General features: G+C 41.0%; 1 protein-coding gene across 4 annotated transcripts in view; it reads left to right on the forward strand.

The window, feature by feature from the left end:
* The window catches only part of fam168a (family with sequence similarity 168 member A), a 125,339-nt gene that overhangs the window by 26,493 nt on the left and 78,149 nt on the right, over nucleotides 1–20,697 (forward strand). For all 4 annotated transcript variants that reach the window (XM_072262811.1, XM_072262814.1, XM_072262813.1 and 1 more), the window contains exon 2: nucleotides 17,214–17,301. In XM_072262811.1, coding sequence (XP_072118912.1) covers nucleotides 17,232–17,301 — 70 coding nt within the window. In that variant the 5' untranslated portion in view covers nucleotides 17,214–17,231. The remainder of the gene's footprint in view (nucleotides 1–17,213; nucleotides 17,302–20,697) is intronic.

The raw sequence follows: 20,697 nt of genomic DNA on the forward strand, positions 1-20,697 counted from the left end.
ATTTTCGTAAACTGACTCACTTCTCCATCTATTCTTACAGCGGCACTTTGTTCCCAGTACAGATTTCTGATTAGGTGGAGGTCTTTGGAATCTAGATCTAGAGTTTTCTGTAATCTTTCAAATAACTTATTGTGCTTCACTTTATCAAATGCTTTTGTGTAGTCGATAAAACAAACAAATATTTTTGCACTTGAATAGCTCGTTCTGATAGTATCCTTAACATCAATCTGGGAATACAGGTCCATAATTCATTGAACGTGGTGCCACAGGTAAATAGTCTTAGAGAAAGCTTTTGGCATATTGGCCTTCATAATTCAATGTATTGAGTACAGGAGATCGGATTCTATGTTGAAGTTGTATAAGACGTTGGTGAGGCCAAATTTGGAGCATTGTAAGCAGTTTTGGTTACCTACTACAGGAAAGATATAAACAAGGTTGAAAGAGTGCAGAGAAAATTTACAAGCATATTGCTGGGTGTGGAGGATCTGGGTTATAAGGAAAGATTGAATAGGTTAGGATTGTATTCCTTAGAATGTAGAAGACTGAGAGGAGATTTGTTAGAGCTATACCAAGTGATGAGGGGTATAAATAGGATAAATGCAAGCAGGCTTTTTCCATTGAGGTTGGGTGGGACTACAACCAGAGGTGATGGATTAAGGGAGAAAGGGGAGCATGATGGGAATCTTCACTCAAAAGGTCATGAGAGTTGGAATGAGCTGCCAGCGCAAGTGGTGCATGCGAGCTTGATTTCAATGTTAAAGAAGTTTGGATAGATACATGAATAGTAAGGATATGGAGTGTAGGTTGATGGGAGTAGGCAATTTAAATGGTTATGGCATGGACTAGATGGGCCAAATGACTTGTTTCTGTACTGCACTTCTCTGACATCAATGCCACTACATGTTGTCTACTGATGCCTTCCATTATAGCAGACTTGTGAATTGTCCTCCTCTCCCGCCCACAGTGCGTATACAAATTGCCTGAAGTTTCTTTTCCCTACTGGGAATTTTAGGTAGTATGCTAGTCACTCAGTGATGTCAAATCTGACAGCATGACAGAACAAATGATCAAAATGCACAGTTTCTGTGGCCAAAGGAAATTGTGACCCAACTTTAAGGAATGTTTCCTGATATAGTGCAGAAAAAGTGGTCTTTAGAAACTTGATTTGAAGCGAATACTTGCTGTAGAATTGTAAGTTTGAGCGCATCATTTTCTACAGAGAGGGTGTAGAACACTGGAGAATTTTAGCTGGTCTTAGTTTTATGCTGTTGACTGTTTGTTTGATTTCATGCACTTTACCATATCATCCTTTTATACTCGTTGCACATTGCTTAAAGCATTTTTCCTTGTCAGTGCATGAAAATTGTTTGCAAGGCTGGCATTTATTCTCCATCCCAAGCTGCATCAAAGGCAATGTTGAGCATTTGTCTTGAACCACTGCAGGGTGCCTTGTAATCAGTGTAAATTCTAGGATTTAGACTCATGAACAAAGAATCGGCACTTCATTTCCAAATCAGGATAAAGTTTGACATTGAATGGAACATGCAGATGGTATGCTTCTAGGTGTCTTGCTCTTGTTCTTTTAAAGATTACAGAACACCAGTGATTCACTGTAGCCCATTTTGTACATGGGAGATGCAATGTGCTGCTGATGAAGAGCATGAGTTTTTGATGCCAGTCAAGCGGAATGTTTTGTCTTTGTTGAATTGATCTGGTACTGCTGAGTTGCATTCACCTAGGAAAGTGAGTGTCTCCTGATTACAAGCAGTTAACCCAGGGGTTCCCAACTTTTCTTTTTTAAAATGCCATGGACCAATACCACGATGTGTCGTGGGAGTACATGGAAGATTGAAAGCAGTGAGCTGGCTGTGTGCCCAGGGACATGAGAGCTCGGAAAAAGCAACGTGACAGATTTTTAACACCATAAATCAGCAAGTTTGTTTGTGGCATCTTGTTTTCTCGCTGTGAAATGGGGACAACTCTTTCCCCCTTTTTAGGGGGAGGGAGAGAGCCTGTGCTTTGTCGAATGGTCACATGGTTTCCTTCAGGGAAGATCCTGCCTGAAGAACCTGTTGGAATTCTTTGAGGCGATTACGAGTAGGATAGGTAAAGGGGCTGCAGTGGATTTTGTATATTTGGACTTTCAGAAGGCCCTTGACATGGTGCCACACATGAGGCTGCTTACTAAGTTAAGAGCCCATGGTATTACAGGAAAGTTGCTAACATGGTTAGAGCATAGGCTGATTGGAAGAAGGCAGTGAGTGGGAATAAAAGGATCCTTTTCTGGTTGGCTGGCAGTGACTAGTGGTGTTCTGCAGGGGTCGGTGTTGGGACCACTTTTTATGTTGTATATAAATGATTCACATGATGGAATAGATGGCTTTGTTGCCAAGTTTGTAGAACTTGCGAAGATTGGCGGGGGGGGCAGGTAGTGCTGAGGAAACAGGTAGGATGCAGAAGGACTTAGATTAGGAGAAGGGGCAAGTAAGTGTCCAATGAAATACAATGTTGGAAAATGCATGGTCATGCACTTTGGTACACAGGAATAAACTAACTGTAATGGGGATGCAGCCTTATAAACTGGCTTATTATTATTGTTGTCACGTATTCCAAAATACTGTGGAAAAGTTTTGTTTTGCATGCCATCCAGTCAGATCATTCATGGCCCCTCAACACCATCTCTTTGGTCAAGAAAGCACAGTGGTGTCTCCACTTCCTAAGGAGATTGAAGTGAGCGAGGCTCCCGCTCCCCCTCCCCCACCCCGATTTTTAACCAATTTTTACAGGAGCACCATCAATAATGTCCTGAGCAGTTGCATCACTGCCTGGTACAGGTATTGACTGCAAGTCCCTAAAATGATTATGAGGACTACTGAGAGGATCATCGGGGTCTCTCTTCCATTCATTGGACTTGTTTATCAGGAGCGCTGCATACATAGGACCTTAGTGTTGTCAGAGGTCCCTCCCATCCCTCCCATCCATCTTAACAATCTCTTTGACCCCCTACCATCAGGCAGAAGACATCGTAGCATTCGGAATTGTTAAATTGGAAGCAGCTGCTTCTCCCGGGCTGTAAGACTACCGAACTCCTTGCCACCACCCTGGTCTCATCACATATGAAGTGTCAGTGGAGTTGTACAGTGTACTTTGTAAACTTGTATATGCACCTTTTTACTTTATTTGACATGTGTGAGTTATATGTACTATTCCACACCTTGGTCTGCAGGAATGTTTTGTTTGTACATATCAAAGACCCCTTCCAAACTTGTCATTCTTTTTTCTCCACCTTCCTGTGAGGCAGAATATACAAAAGCTCAAAAATGTATGTCACCAGATTCCAGGCTAGCTTCTATTCCACTGTTATAAGCCTCTTGTGTGGATATACAAAACGTGTATGGTTCAATAACGATAAAGTTGAACTTGAAAGCATAAGTGCATACGATAGTACAAAAGGGAAAGCAGAATATATTTTTACAGTTACAGGAAAAGTACAGTGCAGGTAGACAAATAAGGTGTAGGGCCCAAGAGCGTATTGAAGTGGCAGAGCCCAGTCCAGGAGTAGGGAATGACCCGCTGTTTGGCTGATTAAAGTGCTGGGTCAGATTGAAAAGGCCGGGGTGTTGGAGCCAGAGGAGAGAGACTGGCTAGTGTTCAGCTTGCTGCTTGTGAGGTCTGCTCGTCTCTGTGCTATACTGAGGCTGTGGCCTGCATTTAACAGTTTCATGGATTGGCTGTGACTAACTTTGAGGCCGTGGACTCACTTTTGTGAACTTCAGTTCTGAATGTTATTTGCTTGCTTTTATTGTTTGCACGATTTGTTATTTTATTCCTGTACCTTGAGCGTTTGCCTGTCTTTTTTTGGGTTCTATTGGGTTTCTTTGTTGTGGCTGTCTAAGGTGTTGAATCTCAAGGTTGTATATAGTTAGGTGGTTTGATAATAAATTTACTTTCAACCTTGAAGGTGCAAGACATGTGATAAGGTAAATTGAAAGATTGAGCCCAAATTTAGTGTATGATATCCATACAAAAGTCTTATAACAGTGAGATAGAAGCTATCCCTGGAGACTGGTGATGCATGTTTTTGAGCTTTTGTATCTTCTGCCTGACAGGAGGGGGGAGCAGAAAGAATGATGAGTAAGGGAGGGGTCTTTGGTTATGTCAGAATCAGGTTTATTATCACCGGCGTGTGTCTTGAATTTTGTTAACTTAGCAGCAGTTCAATGCAATACATAATATGGAAGAAAAAAAATTAAATTACAGTATATGTATATTGAATAGATTTAAAATCATTGAAAACAAATAATATATATTAAAGTGAGGTAGTGTTCATGGGTTCAATATCTATTTAGGTATCGGATGGCAGAGGGGAAGAAGTTGTTCCTGAATCGCTGAGTGTGTGCCTTCAGGCTTCTGTACCTCCTACCTGATGGTAACAATGAGAAAAGGGCATGCCCTGGGTGCTGGAGGTCCTTAATAATGGATGCTGCCTTTCTGAGACTCTGATCCTTGAAGATGTCCTGGGTACATTGTAGGCTAATACCCAAGATGGAGCGGACTGAATTTACAACCCTTTGGAGCTTCTTTCAGTCCTGTGCAATATCCCCCCCCCCCCCACCCCCCAATACCAGACCGTAATGCAGCCTGCCAGAATCTTGGCTGCTTTCCAAGGCAGTGGGGTGTATAGACCGTGTCAATGGAGGGGAGGCTGTTTTTTTTGATAGATTTGCCTGTGTTCACAACTCTGCCATTTCTTGCTGTCTTCAACCAGGCAGTTGTCACACAATGCTATGATGCTCTCTATGGTGCATAGGCTTCTATCTAGTTAGACTAGGATAAACTTTTGGTGATATTTACCGCTAGGAGCTGGAAGCTATCAGACATCTCCACCTCAGTACCGTTAATACAGACAGGCATATATTCTGCCCTGCTTGAATTCTATGACAAGCTCTTGAAGATATTGAGGGAAACGTTTTATAGCCTCTGCATCCATAATCTCAGCTGTTTATCACGTACAAATTGAATGATTTTTTTCCTGTATTAGTTTAGACCTTAGGAGGCTGAGATGGGTTGACTGGCATGTAGAGTTGAAGATGGTTGTAAATGCCTGTTTGTTCTTGCCACTGAAATCTGAGTCTCCTTATTTAAAAAAATGTTAATGAGTAGGAAACATTTTTGGAGAACGCTTGCTGGAGATACCTGCAATGGGTGGGTCACCTTGAAATGTTGAACAGACTAGGGTGTATCAGCTGAAGTTCAAAAGTGTGAGAGGGATCTTAACTGAGATGCAAAATCTTATGCAATCTTGCCAGGGTGGCCATGGCAAGGGGTTGCATCTTGAGAATCTAGAGCTAGAAGGCACTAATTAAACTGTTAATCATTTAAAATTAGATCTTTTGATCTTTATTGATGAGTAATGTAATCAATAATGACTATAAAATACTTTAATGAAATAGCACTTTAAAGATTAGCTTTATTTGTCACATGTACATTGAAACATACAGTGGAGTACATGGCTCGTGTCAACAACCAACAGAAAAATAGTGTGCTGGGGGCATGCCCACATTTAGTCCACAACGTGTAAATTTGTTTTCTGAATGTTGTGAATCCTTGGAAATTCTTTCCTCAAATGACATGTAGGAGCCTTTGTATTTTTTTAAGTCTAATTCCCAAAAGCAAGGAGTTGAAGGGTTATAGTAGACATGAGAATATGGAACAGTAATCAGATTAACCATGATTTGATTGAATGGCAGAATGGGCTTGAACTAATTTGTAAGTTAATTTTCTCCATTGTTAGTTTTCATTGATTTGCCACATCCTTTAACTTTGAGATTTTCTGCTCTCATTCATTGAATGAGTCAGCAACAGAAGAGGTTCAGTCAGGTACAATAGAAACTTGGATGTTTTGGGCCAAGACCCGTCATCAGGACAGGTGTACTTAGTGGTCACTGAGTGTATATACCTGTAGAAAAGGTTTTTGAAGGATATTGACCAGGCATGTGGGACTACCTTCAGTGACACCACTTAGGCTAAAGTGCCTATGTCTATGCTGTAAGACGAAGGTCCCCAACCATTTTTGCACTGCGGACCGGCTGACCGGGGGGTGGGGGGTAAAGTTGCCAACAGACAAGAGTAGTAGTCAAATACGGTGTATTTACCCCGAGAAAGACTACAATGACCATGAAGCCTTGCGTAGGCACCAGTGCGCATGCATGACATGTACGTGCAGATTTTTTTTTCTACAAATCGTTCAGCGGTTCTGTTCGGGGGGGGGTGTTAATTACGAACAGAATATAGGTGATAAGTGGCTAATACACTCGATTTCATTTCTAAAAGGGTTTATATAACTAATTTAATATTAAACACACAGCACATATTTTCCTCATGAATATAGTAATAAGTCAATTATCAGGGAGGACAGGGGAGCTTGAAGTAAGTGTTGAACGAAGTGATAGAGGCAGGTTTGATATTATCATTTAAAGAAAAATTGGATAGGTATATGGACAGGAAAGGAATGGAGGGTTGTGGGCTGAGTGCAGGTTGGTGGGACTAGATGAGAGTAAACGTTTGGCATGGACTAGAAGGGCCAAGCTGGCCTGTTTCCGTGCTGTAATGGTTATATGGTTATATAAGTCACTTATAAGGCAATAGCATCATAACATTTTAAGTAACGTTTGGATATCCCCGTATGAACATATAAAATCATTGCAACAGACCGATATCGCTGAATCAGTGGGAGCCCTGGGTTTGTTTCCCTGCAACAAGATGGTGCCATCAAGGGGTGATGGGAGAGAGCGATACTCGAAGGGGGTTCCTTATGTCCAGTCTATTCCGCAGTGTAGTTTTTGTTGCATTCATTGCAGAGATATGTTGGAAATGGAAGCAACATTTTCAGTGCTTTTGTGGCTACCTCAGGATATTTAGCCCTGACTTTGATCCGGAATGCCGGCAGAGATGTTATGTCAAACATACTTTTCAGCCCGCCATCATTTGCAAGCTCGGAGTTGATCTCCTTCCAGCACTGACATGGATGACGTGCAGGTAATGACCTTGCGTGCATTCAAGTTCAACAGTGGGTGACAGGGAATGAAAAAATGTGCAGCTGACTCATATCGCCAAGTCATATTGTTTCCTCGTGGCCCGGTAGCACATGCTTTGCGGCCCAGTACCGGTCCGCGGCCTGGTGGTTGGGGACTGCTGCTGTTAGACACTGACTGTAACTGACTGCAGAATTGTAATTTGATCCATCAGTTTCAGGGTGCTTAATTTTGTTATCTTTCCACTTTTATGTATTGCACTGCCACAAATCTTTAAATGACGTTTTCATGCTCAGCTCTTGTTCATTCATATTCTCCCCACAACCACATCATTTGCAAGCATAGATCTAAGTTTTTAAATGTTTGTAGTACCCAGTGTTAGATGTTCACCACCACCTTTAGTTCTATGATTGTCACTGTTCTTTTGGGCTATGTAAACTTTGTGTTTTTGTAGCCCTATTGTTGCTTTCCACATTGTTCCTTTCCACCATTAGCAGGCCTTGAAACTTGAGGCTGCATTTCATTCCACAGACCCCTCAGTTAATGGTAAGGCTCATTGGCATAAAAAAGGTTGGGAACCCCTGCCATAGAGGCAATTAAGTAGGACTGAGTGCACGGTTTTTGGATGAGAAATTAACTTGAAACCTCTTGGTCAACCCTGATCGACTTTATTTGAAGAGTGAGCAAGTTCTTCCAGATCCTGACTGTTCTTTCCTCAGTAAACAAGGCTATGAGGACAGGTTTTCCTTATCAAAATTGTTAATGAGATCGCACCATGATAAAGCTGACTTCTCAAATTTCCTGTACATAACAGAAAAGCAAAAGCACTTCACCAGATGCAAAGCAACTAATATATTCTGACCGTGCAGTTCACTTAATGCAAGCTTTAAAATTTAATGAAAATTAATTAACTGTATTTCAAAGAACTCTTAAGTAGGCCTTCACTGTTATGATTGCAGCCCTGTATTCTAGACATTCCAGCCAGAGCATCAGCTCCGTCAAGCACTGTTGTTTGTGTTAACTCATTCTTGTGCATCTACCCTCCTCAATAGCTTGTTGGACAGTCCCTTCTAAAGATTAAGCTAGCGAATCCGTGTTTCCTTCTCCAAGTCATATATATCTTTTCAGCATTGACACTAAAATTGTAGCTCTCCAAGTATGCTTTCTTCAGGACTGTTTCAATTGCAGCAAGATTTCTGTAGGAAAGGCACAGTTTTCTATTTATCAAGCTACTTTGATTGATAAAACAGAATTTAATAACTATTGAGTTGATGCCGTTTAAAACCAGGGCATTTATCTGTGCAAACTGCAGCCTTATGAAGTCAATATTGAAATCTCCAGCCTCTGGTCATCACAATTGATCATTTTTGTTGCAAATCTTTTCTATAATATTGGCTGCTCCTCCCCTCCCACCACCATTGATATGGCAATGACTTGTTATTGAAATACATAAAAAAATTTCTCCCTTTCAGTAATAACTAATGCACACAGCAAACCTGGCTGGACCTTTTTACAGATCTTCACTTTTTCCTGTTTATCTCTTTTACCCACTTTCTCTGCAACCTGGACTGTTTTTTCTCCCTTTTCTGATAATGGTTTTCACCTGAATCATTAACTCTTTCTATTGATGTGTTTTATTGGCAGCATTTTCTGTTTTTTTTTTGTCTGAGATTGTTTGATATTTCTATTGACAGTGAATCATTTGAAATGGCAATTGGTCAGGATTGTGGACTTGGGATAGAAAATCAGTGTTTTTGTTCAATAATAAAATAGGCTTATGGAGCTAAATAACCGCCAAGTGTTTTTCAGTTTTGTTAACCTGTTGAATACCTAGAAGGGAAAAACAGTTTTGAAAGCTGTTGACTGTGATAAGCCCAAGTTTTTGTTTCATCACCAAACTCTGTATGAATGCTGATCACTCAATGATAAATTGGCTTGGTAAAGGTATATTAGGCCCCTAATGTTTAACATTTACTGTTGGTGCAATGTTTAAAGACACATAGTCAAATTGAGCTTGACCCTGATAAATGTTTTCTAACTTAGAAAATGATCTTTTAGAATATTTAGAATTCTAGTGAACAGGTAATAAGATGTATTATGAAAATAAACTAGCACAAAATATAAAACAAAAAGTTTTTACAATTAGTTTTTTAATCTTTTATAAAGCAGAAAAGAGTAGCTAAAGTGAACATGGGTCCCTTGAACAATGAGAAACGGAGATGGCTAAGGGTTTGAATGTCAATCTTTGTGGTGGAGGATATGCCTAAAGTGCCAAAAAGAGATGTTATGGATGAGATGGGATGTGAGGACCTCCACAGTTGCTACCACTAAAGAGGTGGTGCTGAGCAAACTAATGAACCTGACAGACGACAAATCCGCTGGGCCTGATGGAATGCATTTTTAAGGGACTGAAAGAAATGGTAGAATTTATAGTAGAGGCGTTTGTGATAATTTACCAAAATGCTCTGTGCTCTGGGTAGGTCCTGATGGGTTGGAAGATGGTGAGTGTCATGTCACTTTTTTTTAAAATAACGTAGGCAAGATGCAGGTATCTCTAGGCCAGTTAGCTCAATGTCTGTAGTTGGGGAAAAATGTTTGAAGTTATCATTAAGAATGAAATAGCAGGACATCTGAATAGAAGTGGTTCCATCAGACAAGACACAGCTTGGGCAAGCTTACAGGAGTTCTCTTGAGGATGTAACAAACATGGTGGATAGAGGGTAACAGGTGTATGTTATGTGCTTGGATTTCCAGAAGTTGTTTTATAAAGTGCTGCATAAAAGAAATCGTAAGGTAAGGATGCATGGAATTGGGAGTAATATATTAACATGGATAAAGGATTGGTTAACTAATAAAGGCAGAGAGTTAGGATAAGTGGGTGTTTCTCTTGTTGGCAATTAGTAGTGAGCATAGTGCTGCAGGGGTCAGTACTAGGCTTGCAGTTGTTCACAGTATGCATCAGCGATTTGGAAGTGATGACTGAGTGTAGCAGATTGAAGTTTGCTGATGACACCAAATTGGGTGGAAAAGCAAATTGTGCAGAGGATGTGGGGAGTCGCAGAGAAATGGATGGGTTGAATAGGCAAGGGTTGGGCAGATGGAGTGCAGTGTTGGTAAATGTGACGACATCCACTTTGGAAGGAAATGTGGAAGATCAGATTATTATCTAAATGGCAAAAGACTGCTGCATGATTTTGTGTGGGGTGTCTCAGGAGTGCTGGTGTATGAATTGCAAAAGGTTGGTTTGCAGGTACAACAGATCATCAGGAAGACAAATGCAATGCGGCTGTCATTGCTAGAGGGACTTATTTTAAGACCGGGGAGGTGTAGCTGCAACTATACAAGGTACTGGTGAGGCTACACCTAAAGTACTGCATGTACTTTTGATCTCTTTATTGGAGAAAAGTTATCCTGGATTTGACGTAATGCAGTTTTGCCAGGTTGATTCTGAAGCTGGGTTAGTCTATGAGGAAAGTTTGAGTCGCTTGGGACTGTACTTGATGGAATTGAGAAGGATGATGGGGGATTTTGTGGAACATGCAAGATTATGAAAGTGATAAATAAGTGGCAGGAAAGTTGTTTCCTTTGTATATGACACTAGAGCTAGAGGAGTGCCTATAGGGAGTAGGTTAAGGATAGAAACTAGAAGGAAATGCTTTTCTCAGAGAATAGTGAATCTATGGAATTCTTTGCCCAGGAAAGCAGTAGAGGCTGTTTCATTCAATATATTTAAGACATGTTTTGTATAGTAGAGGAGTTGAGGGTTATTGGGGGGGGGTGTGGGAGAGACAGATAGGTGCAACTGAGTTCACAGCTGGTTCAGCCATGATCTTATTGAATAGCAGAGCAGACTTGACGGGCTAGACTCCTATTTCTTATGATCATGATCTCACTGAAGAGATAGTTTAATTGAAATGAACGTTCTTGAAGGATTTTGACAAGGTAGGTAGTTTTGAGGGAGAATCTCAAATTATGACAGATGAAGTGACATTTCATTTGAGAGTCACGAGTCTTTGGAACTTAAAAGGATAGTGGAAGCAGTCTGAATATTTTTAAAGAATGAGATTAATAGAGGTTTGCTGAGCAGTTGTTTACAGTCACATTGACCTTAACTTGCTAAATTGTGGAGAAGCTTGAGGTTGAGCTGCCATGTCCTAATTTGTATATTTACGGATATCTCATCCAACTCCATTTTATTGCACTTCAATAGCTGGAAAGAAGGGGAGTTGGTTTATAGAGTGTGATAACTATTTGGTAAGAAAAGCTTAAACCTGTATTCCTTGAAGGGTGATCTTATTGAAGTGTGAACCAAAAGGGTCACGATGAGATGGATTTTCTACTAATGGGAAGAACTTGAATGAGGGTGCATAGGTTTAAGTTTTGTTCTTCATCTTGTAACTAAGGTGAATGGAAATTTCTCAATTGTAATAAATCTCTGGAAGGCTTCACCTAAGGGGTATTTAAAGAGGTAGATGCTGTACGGTGCAAAAGTCTTATACACATGCTAAAATTATGTAAAGCAAAGACGTTTTCAAAAATAGTAAAAATCAATCAAGTCAATATTTGGTGTGACTATCCTTTGCCTTTAAAACTACATCAGTTCTCTCTGGTACACTGTCATGCAGCTTTATAAGAAAATCAGCTGGTCGGTTGTTCCAAGCATCTTGGGGGGAACGTGCCATAGTGCTTTGTAGTGTTTGACCATTTTACTTGTTTCTGTCTCTCTAGTTAATCCCAGGCAGCTTCAATGATGTTGAGATCGGAGCTCTGTGGAGGTTATACCATCTATTGCAGAAGTTCTTGTTTTTCTTTCTGTTGAAGATAGTTCTTTATAACTTTGGCCATGTGTTTGGGGTCATAGTCCTGCTGCAGAATTAAGTTGGGATAGATCAGATCCCTCTCTGATGGTATTGTGTGATGGATGAGAATCTGTATTTCTCAGCATTGAGGATTCCATTAATTTTGACCAGATCATCAACTCCATTTGCAGAAATGTGGTCCCAAACCTGCAGGGAGCATCCACTGTGCTTCACTATTGGCTGCAGACACTCATCTGTGTAGTGCTCTTCAGTTCATCTACTGCCAAACTGCCATCGAAATTTTGACTAGTCAGTCCAGTGCACTTGCTGCCATTGTTCAGCACCCCAGTATTTGTGTTTTTGTGCCTAGGTGAGTCTCTTGGCTCTGTTTCCACTTTGAAGTAATGGCTTTTTGGCAGCAACTCTTCCCTGAAGATTACTTCTGACAAGACTTCTCCGGACTGTGGTGGGATGTACTTGGGATCCAGTTAGTTCAGAGCTGATAGCAGTGCTGGACTACTTCCAATTTAGAAAGAACATCAGTTTGATTTATTTCTGTTTCTCTTTCAGTTAATTAGTTTATTCAACTCATTATGTCATTGATCATTAGCACCTGTTTGTTACCTTTGTTTCATCAGGCACTGGGCTATATACCTACAAAGTAATGGAATTTTTATTTGAAAGTTGGTCTGTTACTTAAATTTACTTTAATGAAAAACAAAAAGAAATCTAACTTTTTGGAAAATGTTTGAAAATCTAAAATTTGCTCTTTTCTACTGACACGCTAATGCAGAAGACAAAAAAAATCTAAAGTTCAAAGTACATTTATCAAATTATGTATAGTATATACAACCTTGAGATGTCTCCTTAAAGAGAGCGACAAACAATGAAATGTAATCGAACCCACTAAAAAGAAAGACAATGTGCAGAAAAAAATTGTGCAAACAGAGGTAAGTAAATAACATTCAGAACTGATGTTCATGAAAGTGAGTCTACAACTGCAGCCAATCCAGAAGCCTGTTAATTATAGGCCACAGACTCAGTTACAGACCATAGTCTCAGTTCAGCGCAGAGATGAGTAAACTTTGAAGAACAGTAAGTTGAACACCATCCCTTTGGCCCAACATCTTGACCTTTTCAGTCTGGCCTGGCACTTAAATCGGCTAAACAATGGGCTGTTCCTCTTTTTTTATAAATCAAAATTTATATTTAAAAAAACCTAGGATGTTTAAGACTTTGTGCAGTACTGTAACTTTTGACATTGTAGAGCAATACGGAACTGGCACAAGATTGGTTGAGATGTATGATAATCATATAGTGGGGAAGGCCTGAGTGGCAAGCTGGCCTACTTCAATTTTGTGATGTCAATCGTTTGAAGTTCTGTTTATGTCCTCATGATCATAATCATAAATACTTTACTCCATTTCCAGCTGATGTTGGAAGATGCTGCTTAATGCATCAGCTGCTTAACTCAAACTAAGTTGATCTGAATTTATGCTTGTTCTAGTTTCATGATAATAGTTGAGTAGATTACTTAGTGTTGGGTCCTATAATTTTGAGAGATGTATTTAGTAGTAATACTTCCAGAGAAATTCAATTATCCAAAGTTAAATGAATGAAATGAAAAAGGGGAAAGATTGTTGCAAATAAGAGAAAATCTGCACATGCTGGAAGTTCAAGCAACACCCAATTTGCTGGGGGAACTCAGCAGGCTAGGCAGCATATATTGGGGGGAGAAGCATTGTCGGCGTTTCGGGCAGAAACCCTTTGGCAGGACTGGAGGAAAATAAGCTGAGGAGTAGATTGGAAAGGTGGGGGGAGGAGAGAAACACTAGGGGATAGGTGAAACTCGGAGAGGGAGGGATGAAGCAAACAGCTGAAGTTGATTGGTGAAGGAGACAGAAGGCAGTGGGAGAAGGAAAGGGGGTGCAGGGGGTGGGGGGGAAGCAGCACCAGAGGAGGCAATGGGCGGGCAAGGAGATAATGTGAGAGGGAAAAGGGGATTGTTGCAGTCTTGTCAAACAGTTTACTCAACCCAGGGGATACCATTTAAAGGTAGTACCTAGGTGTATCTAGTTTTGAATGAACATGTTCTCTATAATGCTGTAACTATTCATATCCAACAGTTTACATGTGTATTATTTATGTTCCCGGAATCATCTATGTTAACCTCTGGACCCCCTTCAATGCCAGCACATCTTTTGTCAGATGAGGAGCCCAATATTGTTACAATACACAAGGTGAGACCTCACCAGTGCCTTATGAAGCCTCAGCATCACATCCCTCCTCTTGTATTCTGGACCTCTTCAAATGAATGCGAACATTGTATTTGCTTTCCTCACCACTGACTCAACCTGCAAGTTAACCTTCAGGGTGTTTTGCACAAGGACTCCTAAGTCCCTTTTGAATCTCAGATTTTTGGATGTTCTCCCAAAAGCCTGAACATTTATTTCTACTATAAAAGTGCATGACCATGCATTTTCTAACATTGTATTTCATTTGCCACTCTCTTGACAATTCCCTTAACCTGTCCCAAGTCCTTCTGCAGCATCCCTGTTTCCTCAGCACTACCTGCCCCTCCGCCAATCTTCATATCCTCTGCAAACTTGGCAACGAAGCCTCCTTCTATTCCATCAGCTAAGTCATTGATATACAGCATAAAAAGAAGTGGTCCCAACACTGACCCCTATGGAACTCCATTAGTCAGTAGCAGCCAACCTGAAAAGAATTATTTTATTCCCACTCGCTGCCTCCTACCAATCAGCCAATGCTGTAACCATACCAGTGACTTTGTTGTAATACCATGGTAAACAGCCTCATGTGTGGTACCTTGTCAAAGGCCTTCTGAAAGTCCAAATATACAACATCCACTGCATCCCCGTTATCCTTCCTACGTGTATCTCCTCAAAGAATTCCAGTAGGTTTGTCAGGCAAGATTTTCCCTGAAGGAAACTGTGCTGACTTTGTCCTATCTTGTCCTGTGTCACCAAGTACTCTGTAACCTCATCCTTAACCTTTGACTCCAGCATCTTCCCAACCACTGGGGTCGGCTAACTGGTTAATAATTTCCTTTCTGCTGACTTCCTCCTTTCTTGAGGAGTGCAGTGACATTTGCAATTTTCCAATACTCTGGCACTATGACAGAGTCCTCTGATTTTTGAAAGTGTTGCTAATGCCTCCCGCTACCTCTTTCAGAACGCGAGGGTGCGATTTACAGCAGACTGAAAAGACTGATATTAAGGAAGAGAATGTGATGGAGCTTTTGGAAAGCATCAAGTTAGATAAGTCACTGGGACCGGACGATTTGTACTCCAGGCTACTATGGGAGGCAAGGAAGGAGATTACTGAGCCTCTGGCAGTGATCTTTGCATTATCAGTGGGGACAGGAGAGGTTCCGGAGGATTGGAGGGCTGCGGATGTTGTTCTACCTTATTCAGGAAAGGGACTAGAGATATCTCAGGAAATTATGGACTAGTGAGTCTTACTTAGGTGGTCGGTAAGTTGGTGGAGAAGATCCTGAGAGGCAGGATTTATGAACATTTGAAGAGGCATACTATGATTCAGAATAGACAGCATGTCTTTGTCAAAGGTAGGTCGTGCCTTACAAGCCTGATTGGATTTTTTGAGGATGTGACTACACACATTGATGAAGGTACAGCAGTCGCTGTAGTGTATATGGATTTCAGCAAGGCATTTGATAAGGTACCCCATGCAGGGCTTATTAAGAAAGTAAGGAGGCATAAGATCCAAGGGGACATTGCTTTGTGGATTCAGAACTGGCTTGCCTACAGAAGGCAAAGACTGGTTGTAGATGGGTCATATTTTGCATGGAGGTCTGTGACCAGTGGTGTGCCTCAGGGATCTGTTCTGGGACCCCTACTCTAAGTAATTTTTATAAATGACCTGGATGAGGAAGTGGAGGGATGGGTTTTTGTAAATTTGCTGATGACACAAAGGTTGAGGGTATTGTGGATAGTGTGGAGGGCTGTCAGAGGTTACAGCGGAACATTGATAGGATGCAAAACTGGGCTGGGAAGTGGCAGATGGAGTTCAACCCAGATAAGTGTGAGGTGGTTCAATTTGGTTGGTCAAATATGACAGAATATAGTATTAATGGTAAGACTCTTGGCAGTGTGAGGATCAGAGGGATCTTGGGGTCCGAGTTCCTAGGACACTCAAAGCTGCTGAGCCGGTTGATTCTGGTTAAGAAGGCATACAGCGCATTGGCCTTCATCAATCATGGGATTGAGTTTAACAGCCAAGAGGTAACGTTGCAGCTATATAGGACCCTGGTGAGATCCCACTTGGAGTGCTCAGTTCTGGTTGCCTCACTACAGGAAGGATGCGGAAACCTAGAAAGGGTGCAGAGGAGATTTACAAGGATGTTGCCTAGATTGGGGAGCATGCCTTATGAGAATAGGTTGAGTGAACTTGGCCTTTTCTCCATGGAGTGACGGAGGATGCGAGGTGACCTGATAGAGGTGTATAAGATGATGAGAGGCATTGATCGTGTCAATAGTCAGAGACTTTTTCCAAGGGCTGAAATGTCTAGCACAAGATGACACAGTTTTAAGGTGCTTGGAAGTCAGTACAGAGGAAATGTCAGGTAAGTTTTTTTTACTCAGAGAGCGAGTGCATGGAATGGGCTACCGGCGACAGTGGTGGAGGCAGATACGGTAGGGTCTTTTTAGAGACTCCTGGATAGGTACATGGAGCTTAGAAAAATAGAGCGCTATGGGTAACCCTAGGTAATTTCTAAGATAAGGTGATGTTCGGCACAGCTTCGCAAGCCGGAGGGCCTGTAAGGTGCTCTAAGTTTTCTGTGTTTCTGTGTATTTACAAATCAGAGTTCATACCAGTTCATACAGCTTGCAACAGTAGTTGAATTAAGATCTGGGCATAACTGCATGATTCATGCAGAACTCAGCTAAACTTAGTAGGACATTGACTCACTGCAGTAGGAGGCTGGTAACTTCGTTTCAATACCCATGGAACGGATACTGTCAGTTATTTGGAGAACTATTTTGGTTTATCTCTTCTAAAACTTTAACCTTTTGGTGCAGGGTGATAAAAAGTTATCAATTTCCATTCCTTAAACATGGGCGTTTATGGGTTCATGTGATGGAATTGTTTCCTTAGAATTTTAGGCGTAGGTCATATTTTCTGTACTTCCATATCTAAATTCTTGACTGACTTTTGTGTAGTTTTTTTCTTACCGGTAAGTTGGTCATTTCTATTTTCATCTTTCAAAAGATTTATCTTGTGTAAATATTAAGGCTAGCTATTTATTCAAAAATATCACTACAAATAATTGCAACAAATTATTGCTGTATAGGGGAGAAACAATATTGAAAATTGTATTTTCTTTTTTTTTATATAGAGTTCCTAGTCTTCCATCATGAATCCGGTTTATAGCCCCGTTCAACCTGGGACTCCTTATGGAAATCCTAAGAACATGGCTTACACAGGTACGTCTAACTATACTATCTATGTTTGTGCATGACTTGGAGACAGTGATACCCTACCATGAAGGGAAATGCTTAAGTCCAATAGCTACAGGAAGGGGAAGGACAGCCAAGTGATCAGATTTCCAAAAATGTGGTCTAGGGACAGAATAGTAGGCTTTCCTAATTATAGTGTAGTCTTGGTCGACCAAAAATAGTAATTGCAAATATTAGTTCAAAAGCTGTTTCCATTGACAACAGTGAAAAATGTGCTACCTAGGAACAGTTTGAAGCCGGTGAGAAGAGGTTGATGTAATAACTGACAGGTTGTCTTATTGCATCAGTTATTGTTCTCACTCATCCGATGTTTCATTGTGTTAAAAATCATGGCATGAGTACTCAAGCATAAGGGAGCAAAACTCTTAAGAGTATGCTTCTGAGCTTATTTAGACCATTAAACATGGGAGCAGAATTAGGCCATCTGGCCCATCGAGTCTGCTCTGCCATTCAATCATGGTGGATCCTTTATTTTTTTTTCTTCTCCTCAACCCCAGTTCCTGGCCTCCCCCCCCCACCCCCCCACCCCTGTACCCCGTAACCTTTGATGCTATGTCCAATCTAGAACCCAACAATCTCTGCCTTAAATACACTCAACGACCTTGCCTCCACAGCTGTATGTGGCAACAAATTCCACAACTTCACCACCCTTTGGCTAAAGAAATTTCTCTGAATATCTGTTTTGAAAGGGAGCCCTTCTATCCTGAGGCTATGCCCTCTTGTCCTAGACTCTTCCATCATGGGGAACGTTCTTTCTACATCTACTCTGTCTAGGCCTTTCAATATTCAAAAGGTTTCAATGAGATTTCCCCCTCCCCCCCAATCTTTCTGAATTCCAGTGAGTACAGACCCACAGCCATCAAACATTCCTTGTATGATAAACCTTTCATTCCTGGAATCATCCTTGTGACCCTCTAGACTCTCTCCAATGCCAGCACATCTTTTTTAAGATGAGGGGCCCAAAACTGTCCATAGACAATACTCAAGGTGAGGCTTCACTCGTGCCTCAGCATCATATCCTTGCACTTGTATTCTAGATCTCCAGAAATGAATTTGCCTTCCTCACCACTGACTCAACCTGCAAGTTGACCTTTAGGGTGCTCTGTACAAGGATTACTAAGTACCTTTGCATCTCAGATTTTTGAATTTTCTCCCTGTTTAGAAAATAGTCTGCACATTTATTTCTACTACCAAAGTGCATGATCATGCATTTTCCAACATCGTTTTTCATTTGCCACTTTCTTGCCCATTCTCTTTTTTTTTTGCGTGATTTTTTGGGTTTAGATCATTTATGTTTAACATATGACTTTGGCTACCAGTCTTCTATTCCTTGATAATGTGTTGTGGATTCAGTTTGGAACAATGCATTCCTAAAAGCTGTGGATCCTAATCCAGACACTGCTGCAGTCTGTGCGATGGATGTGAATCAGAAGTTGTGAAGTTTGTATGTAGTTTCAAAAGAAAGTATAGTCTATACTTTGTAAATATGGAATTGTCCTTTTGTGTTTAGCAAATAAATATCGAGCCCCACGTTGGGCCAACAGACCTTTCCACCGAAAGCATCTCCATATGATGCTTGCTGTACCTTGTTTTGTCAAATAAAGAAGGTGTTTTGTATCTCCCAGTAATTTTCTCCGGTGATTTTATTCACGCACGCAACAACACTCCTATTTTGTCGTAAGTCCCTCTGCATCTTACCTGTTTCCTCAATGCTACCCGACCCTCCACCAATCTTCGTATCATCTGCAAACTTGGCAACAAAGCCATATATTCCAGCATCTAAATCATTTATATACAGCTGAAATGCTCTGGTTCCGTCAGCTGCATAAGTCTAGGGAAGACAATATCCGGCCCTGCCAAACGTGCAGTCAACCCCCTGTTTGTGTGGATGCTCTGTGATTCATTACCCTGTTACAAATATGTACCGCGAAATAACAGACAGGACACCACATACAATTAAATGATTTAGCTTTATAATTAATTGGGCTAAAGGATTAGTAAAGAAAAAGGGGGAAAAAAAAAGAAAAGGGCCCATTTTAATGAATCAGCCTAATGTGCACAAGTTGGAGCTCATGGTTTCCCCGTCACCGATCCTCCTTCGATCTCCCCGGGCTTCGTCAAATAATGGCCTCTTCCTCTCGCTGAACAAAAGACCCAGCTCACACCAGTGTCAGGCACGCAGCAAGAAAACACACTCCCTTCATTGGACGGCTCACATTCTAAAGCACCCGTTATCTCTAAGCATAACCCAAACACTGCTTCTACAGAAAGAGCATTACGTTAGCAGTGAAATCTTTCTCAGGGTGCTACACAGCATAAATAGAAGTGGTCCCAACACTGACCTCTGCGGAACACCACTAGTCACTGGCAGCCAACCAGAAAAGGATCCTTTTATTCCCACTCACTGCCTCCTACCAATCAGCCAATGCTCTAACCATGTTAGTAACTTCCCTGTAATACCATGGGCTCTTAACTTGGTAAGCAGCCTCATGTGTGGCATTTTGTCAAAGGCCTTCTGAAAGTCAAAATATACAACACCCACTGCATCCCCTTTATCTATCCTACTTGTAATCTCCTCAAAGAATTCCAACAGGTTCGTCAGGCAGGATTTTTCCTGAAGGAAACCATGGTGACTTTGTACTATCTTGTCCTGTGTCATCAAGTACTCAATCACCTTATCCTTAACAATAGACTAAAAAACATCTTCCCAACCGCTGAGGTCTTGCTAACTGGTCTATAATTTCCTTTCTGCTGCCTTCCTCCTTTCTTAAAGAGTGAAGTGACATTTGCAATTTTCTAGTCCTCTGGCACCATGCCAGAGTCCAATGATTTTTGAAAGATCATTTCTAATGCCACCACAATCTTAAACGCTACCTCTTTCAGAAACCTAGGGTGCACTTCATCTGGTCCGGGTGACTTACATACCTTTAGGTCTTTCAGCCTTTTAAGCACCTTCTCTCTTGTAATAGTAACTGCACCCCCTTCTCTTCCTTCACACACTACAATATCAAGCATACTGCTTATGTCTTCTACAAAGAAGACTGATGCAAAATACTCAATTTAGTTCATCAGCCATCTCCTTGTCCCCCATTATTATTTCTCCTGCCTCAGTTTCTAGTGGTCCTATATCCACTCTCATTTCTCTTTTATTTTTAACATATAAAGATTTTACTATCCATTTTGATATTACTTGCTAGCTTGCTTTCATATTTCGTCTTTTCCCTTCTAGTGATTTTTTTTGATGCTCACTGTAGGTTTTTAAAAATTCCCAATCCTCTATCTTCCTATTAATTTTTGCTTTGTTGCTCTTAAAATAGCTTTGACTTCCCTTATCAGCCATGGTTGGATTATTTTACCATTTGA

This window comes from Mobula birostris, chromosome 7, assembly GCF_030028105.1.
Source record: "Mobula birostris isolate sMobBir1 chromosome 7, sMobBir1.hap1, whole genome shotgun sequence".
NCBI classification, from domain to species: domain Eukaryota; kingdom Metazoa; phylum Chordata; class Chondrichthyes; order Myliobatiformes; family Myliobatidae; genus Mobula; species Mobula birostris.